The sequence below is a fragment of the Brachyhypopomus gauderio genome, chromosome 4 (assembly GCF_052324685.1).
Source record: "Brachyhypopomus gauderio isolate BG-103 chromosome 4, BGAUD_0.2, whole genome shotgun sequence".
Taxonomy (NCBI): Eukaryota; Metazoa; Chordata; class Actinopteri; order Gymnotiformes; family Hypopomidae; genus Brachyhypopomus; species Brachyhypopomus gauderio.
In genome coordinates, this window is record NC_135214.1 from 4,383,168 (window position 1) to 4,389,167 (window position 6,000).

Sequence of the window (6,000 nt, forward strand, 5' to 3'; positions counted from 1 at the left end):
AGCTTCACTCGGGACATCTTCTTCAGACGATCCAGTGCAGAAGAAGCCATTCCCTTTCCCAGCCTTATATGTTAACGTATTTGTATCGCATACCTACAAAAACTGGGACCGAATGACATGCCGCTTGCACATTAACATAAGGATCACATCTGAACAGAGGAGTATAGGGAGGGCCCAGACGTCTACGGAGCTGAACATTGGCATGATGGACTTGGACCAGGCTGGACGGCCCTGACGGGCCAGGAAAAACGTCGCTGACAAACAGCAGGCAGTAGGAACTGGAGCCAATGGGTTTAGCTCAGCCCATGGGAGACCACGGTTAATCCTAATGGCTGAAGTTTAGTAAGAGCTCACCTACCCCTCAGTAGAGCTTTCTGGAGCAACAGAGCTGTTTAAAGGTAGAAGAAAACAAGCGTGGGTTACGTTTTCATGGGCAAGCGCTGTTCTCTGGGCATGTTTGTGTCTGCATGTATGCCCGGGTGTGTTTACGGTCACTTCCCCCCCTGAGAACTCGGTAGAGGTGTGGCTCTAGAGATCAGATCTCAGATCAGCCACTATATTCATATTCGTACCCTGAGGTTAGACATGTTCCACGGATCATGGCACCATTTAGAAAGCACTGCTGTCTCTGCAGCAGCGTCTACCATTTGGCAGTCTTCCCCTCTCGTTTCTGTTCTCGTGTTGGTGCTGGTTTGTGTCTCACGCGCCGCTCTTCCTGTCCCCGGTCCTCTCCGCACATCCGGATGTCTCCCCCGATCATGCTCTCTCTCACTTCTGTGTTGCTGTGGTGTTGATTTTTCTTTCATTTGCCATGAGATCTCGCAGTTACAGTCTGTTATTGTTACAATAAGCAAATGTGAGCACTCACTCCTGACTTACACATCATCAGCTGTGGGTAGGGTGTTACTAAACAGGAAGTCAAATGCAGATAAGGCTTACATGCCACCTTCCTCTCTTTTCTCTTTCCCTCTCTCACTCGTTCTATCTTTGAACAAGGTGAGCAACCTTAGGTCACTATTAAAAAGCCCACAGGGGAAGGACCAAGACCCAGATTTGTCTTTCACATCTTGCTCTTTTGTATTTGCAACAGCATATCACGGTGATGTTCGAGCAGAAGTCATGTAACACGTCTCATCTAAACACTCAAAATGCCTGCTGAGAGGACAAGGAAGCAACGGATCAAACTGACAGAGAAAACTTTTGGCAGTCCAGTTAGCCGTGAAGCGTTCCTCCGACCCAGGCCTTCAGCTCATTAGCCAGTGGGTGGGTATCTGCAAAATCTGCCGGGTGTACGCTCCGTTTCTCACAAAAACTCTGGCACAAACAGTTCTCCAACACAACGCAGTGAGCATTTCATACCACAGCAAGACCGCGAATCTGAAATAAAGACGAAGGAGAAGACGACACGCTGACAGGATCACAGGAAGCAGGGAAAGCCTTGCTAAAAACCAGAAAGGGAATACTCAAAATGTCAGCATTTGCATCAACTCGTTAAAAGACCAGTTCCTCTTCTGGGCAGACGTAGGCAAACATTTCTGAAGTACCAGGCAGGTAGTGCCGCCGTGATGGTCACGCACAACAGAGTTCTGCCTCCCTCTCTCCCGCACAGCCTCGGCTGCCACGACGGAGAGTCAAAGTGGAGCAACATGGCTGAACAAGCAGCCCATCACTCCATGAACCGCAGCACCAGTAACTGAGTGACACTGGAGCACACAAGTCCTACTCTGCCCCCTGTCATCATCTAGTTTGAAGACACACACACACACACACACCATGGCGCTGAAGATCACGCAACTGCCAAGCTGCACAAACTGTCACAGCATTGTCATTAATCTTGACTAGAAGCCAGGAGCACTTTGTAAACAGTCATTGTTCAGGACAGAGAACACAGAGGCAAAATACACATTCACGTTGATGCAATCTAAGTGGATACGTTGCACTCAAAAAAAGGATTAGAAAATACTTTCTGTCAGCGCAGAGGTCAAACAAAATGAAAACACTAGTGCTTTAAACACTGCTTCTTCAAATCCTTTCAAAATCTGGTTCATTTCTTCTTTATAGAACAATGTTTGTCATTCTGTTCTTTTTTTATATGGATTATCAAGGAAAGCTGCAGTGTCTGTGTGTGAATGTGTTTAAGAGAGGTAATGTGTGCATAAAGAGGGAGAAATGTGGAAAAAACAGTATACAAGACTGAGGGAGGGTTAGAAGGAACCAGCTACTGTGAATAATGACAAACAGCTCAGGGGTAGGAGAGACGTGAGAATGAAAAATAAAACTATAAACTCAGCATCCTAAATCCAAAAAATAAGTTGTGCCTACAGCACCCATGTTAAAAAGGGTTTGCTTATTCCCAGTTAGAACATCCCATAGCTATACTGGGCACAGAATTAGTCAGAGGGGCAGTCCGAGACTCGGAAAAGAGGACTCTCGACGTCTTCCTTAATTCATGGTAGGAGCTTGCTCTCTGAATCCCAACCCGAGTCACATACACTGTACAAAATTATCTGTGCTATGCATTCATTGCGCTATCAAGTGATAATTTGTCTTCCACGTCAAGTTATCACCTGCAAACAGGCGATTGACAGTTACAGCAACTTCCTGAAGCTGCTTACCTGTTAGCCTACTGTTGTAAATGCTATAAATGACTAAACCAGGGTAGAAAGTATGAGCTTCCATTAGAGCTGGAGAACATATGTGCAGCACGTAAAGACAGGTGCCTCCCCCACGAGGCAAGGGCCTCCAATCTCTGCGCTGCAGTCACTTCTCATTATCATTTTAGGAAAATATTAAAATTCGATTACACGTCGCAGCAACAGTGATTGGAAGGGAAGCTTGTGCGGTCACGGTCCTTCTCAAGGCTACACAGACATATCTTCATGCGAGCTGTGGTCACAGTCAAAGCGCGGGGAGCTGCAGCTGCTTCTGCATTTGTGTGTATTTGCTTATTAGCCTTTTGTGCTCGAGCATGCACAGCTGAATGTGCGCTAGACTGGGCCAAGCAACAGGTCCACGCCTCCACAGCCCCGCGGTGCCGAGGCCAGGAACTGCCTCTCCTCGGCTCTGGCCTCGCTCACACGTGCCGTTTGCTCCTGACTCTTTGACTCCGCGCGCTTAGGAGGGCCGCATCCCTAATGACTCGGAAAACAATGCTGCCTCTGGAAGCTATCTGAGCAGGGACGGGGATTACTCATCCGCAGGATCCAGCACGGGGTGAAGCGAGACCAGGCCACGTGAAGCCCCGTGCCACCCCCGAGCCGGCGAGTCTCTTCTACGCTGTGCCTGTCACTTACATCATCCTCCTCTTTGCCATCTGTCAATTATGCAGTGCCGTTTCCTGGCCTGGCCTCAGACGGCCGCCATCAGCCACCGACCGAGCAGGAACTGGAAAGCGGGGAATGAAATTCTCCTTTCCACCGATATGGAGATGACACAGGAGCGATCTCCGAGTGTCAGCTGGGAGGACGCGCTGTCACATTGGTCTTCTACTCGATACTCTGAAGCCTGAAGCACAGTCTGCAGTGCAGACGATTTCGGCAGCAGGACGATATTGTCCAATTAACAAAGACCAGTGGTCTCAACAGGGAACCGACAGCCCTCCACAGTAACTCCAACTTTCAGAAGCTGCGTTTACCAAAACCTGTAGCATACAATTGCTATAATATGTAATCCAAGATAGTCTGGGATTCGAGAGAGAACCTGAAACGTCCACTATAGAGGCAACTTTTAATTACCTAATATCGTCCTGTTACTTGTACAAATGACCGACGTTTACAAGTTACAGCAAAAACTTAATGAATATGTTAATTTAATCAACAGTTATAATTGACAGGCACATTAACCGCGTGGATTTTTATTTACCAATGTCCTCTCCAGATTTATATTGACCCCATCCAATATATATATATATATTGTACAGCTTGGTCCCCCTCACTTCAGAATTTCCACTGAAGTGTAACGTACATACGGTGCAACAAATATGTCACTTGATTTAATTATGCAGAAGTTTTAGCAAACTTGATTTAGCAAAAGTCCTGCGCTCGGTATCCTGTGTGTGTGTGAGGTAACGGGCACTTTTGTTTCACGTGCTTTGTGCCCCAAACGTTGGCACGTAAAACTGTACAGTGATGCTCGAAGATAGAGTGAACGGGATGACTGGCATGAAGGAGATCGGTGTTATACTGAGCTCAGAGTGCAGTATCATACACTGTGCCCCTCCGGAGCAGGTGATGTGCCCCTACCTTGATGATGCTGCTCCTCCGCGGGGCTGCCTTCACCGTCTCCAGCAGCGCCGCCTCGGACGTCTCCGCCTCGCGCTCCGTGGGCAGGACGACTCCGCTCCTCCTGCCCCCGCGGGACGCTCTGGGTGGGATGAAGTCTGGGGCTCCATCGTCCCCGTGACCGTCCCTCTCCGACATCACAAGTACGCGTTAATAATGTCTATTAAAATACGAACTTCTTAGAAAGCACAGTGAACGTGTACGCGAGTTTACACCGGTGTCCTCCACATGGAGTTTGATGTTCTCGATCCTCCAAAGATTAAAGAACTGCAACTCATTTATCTACTCGAGAAGGAGCTCGAGGCGACCGGTAGCAATTATTCCAATTGTCGTAATTGCGCTGGAAACCTGTCGGATCGCAAATAGTCTACCCTGCTCGTGATCTCCGTAAAATCATGTTGTTGTTCTTCATGCATACTGACACAACTGGAGGAAAACACGTGTGACGAGCACCAACTGTCTGCACGTTTGATAACGGGTTTATCTCAAACTCCCTGCGGTAGTTCAGCGCAACAAGTCTCCTCTCCAGTCAATTACCGAGCGAGCTGGAGGGAGATGCCGCTTTGGAAGCTAACAGGAGAACCGCGGTGAAACGACAGCAAAGTCAACCACAACACCGAACTGCACGTTTGTTCACGTCAAAGGTAAAAACTGTTGTTTTTCAGTCCGCGAGCTTTACCAGCAACCAAGACTATCGCACGTCCACACAAAAAAACGTCCTCAAATCGTTTTCTCCATTCACTTAAGTAATAATGAAGCCTCCGGTTATTTTTCAGAGGTCTGGTTCGCCATGGAAAAAAATATAACTTTACCTCTCATGCTTGATCACTGTACATCAGTGTTGAAAGTGGGTGAGTTGCAGACGCGTTTGGTAAGAATGAGGAACAACTGACAGTGGCGCCGCCTCTCGGTACCATCATCTCCCGCCCTCCAAAAGCTTGATTGACGTTTCTCTTGACCAATCCAGTTCTCAAAACTCAACGCTAACTCCCCCAGGGGGCGGAGCCATGCTTATGTGCGCGCCCAGATGTAAGCGTGAAAACGCCTTTACTTTGTATGAAATGCTGCGTAGCCTACAGATGTTAACAGTCTAGTATTTGCTACAACTATAACTGCTACTAATACGAAGAAGAAGGTTTATTTATGTCTTTCCCATTCATGTTTTAAAGTTTAATATGTTAAGTAAACCCCTCAGGTCAGTGCTGGCTACCTGATAGGGAAAACGATGCAAGCTGGTTGGTCTGTAACGGGCTACGTGTAACCAAATCTCCCTCGGAGAAGCGCTGCTCTATTTTGGAGTTCGGAGAGGCCACCGACTTGCAACATTTTCCAAATATTTTTTAACACAGTCGATGAGACGGGGTACGGGGTTCAGTGACAAATCAGACAACATGGAGAGTTGGTGATACCATGCTAAATTAAAATGAACATTGCTGTGATACTTAATTTAGCCTCAGAAGGCTTAGATGTGTAACAAGGAGGTGAAGTAGTCTAGTAATTCCAAAAATAACATTAAAAGCCATTAGGTAAGTGAAGGAGGAAGCCGTTGTGGAATGTAGACAGAGCCTAAGGGCTATTAGTATCGTTTGCTGAACTCTGACACTTCTGTGTGGCTGGTCACAAACATCTCAGTGCTACTGTTAAATGGCTGCTCATCTCTCTCTCTCTCTCTCTCTCTCTCTCTCTCTCTCTCTCTCTCTCTCTCTCTCTCTCAGTGTGT

The 6,000-nt window shown here is 47.4% G+C and overlaps 1 protein-coding gene across 1 annotated transcript in view; it reads right to left on the reverse strand.

Moving 5' to 3' along the window:
* plcl1 (phospholipase C like 1) overlaps nucleotides 1-5,154 on the reverse strand; it is a 51,456-nt gene extending 46,302 nt beyond the window's left edge. Inside the window, exons 1-2 of the mRNA XM_077001657.1 lie at nucleotides 5,093-5,154; nucleotides 4,242-4,440 (exon numbers count right to left, since the gene is read on the reverse strand). Of these exons, the coding sequence (XP_076857772.1) occupies nucleotides 4,242-4,418 (177 nt within the window). The 5' untranslated portion in view covers nucleotides 4,419-4,440; nucleotides 5,093-5,154. The remainder of the gene's footprint in view (nucleotides 1-4,241; nucleotides 4,441-5,092) is intronic.
* Nucleotides 5,155-6,000: the final 846 nt, after the last annotated feature.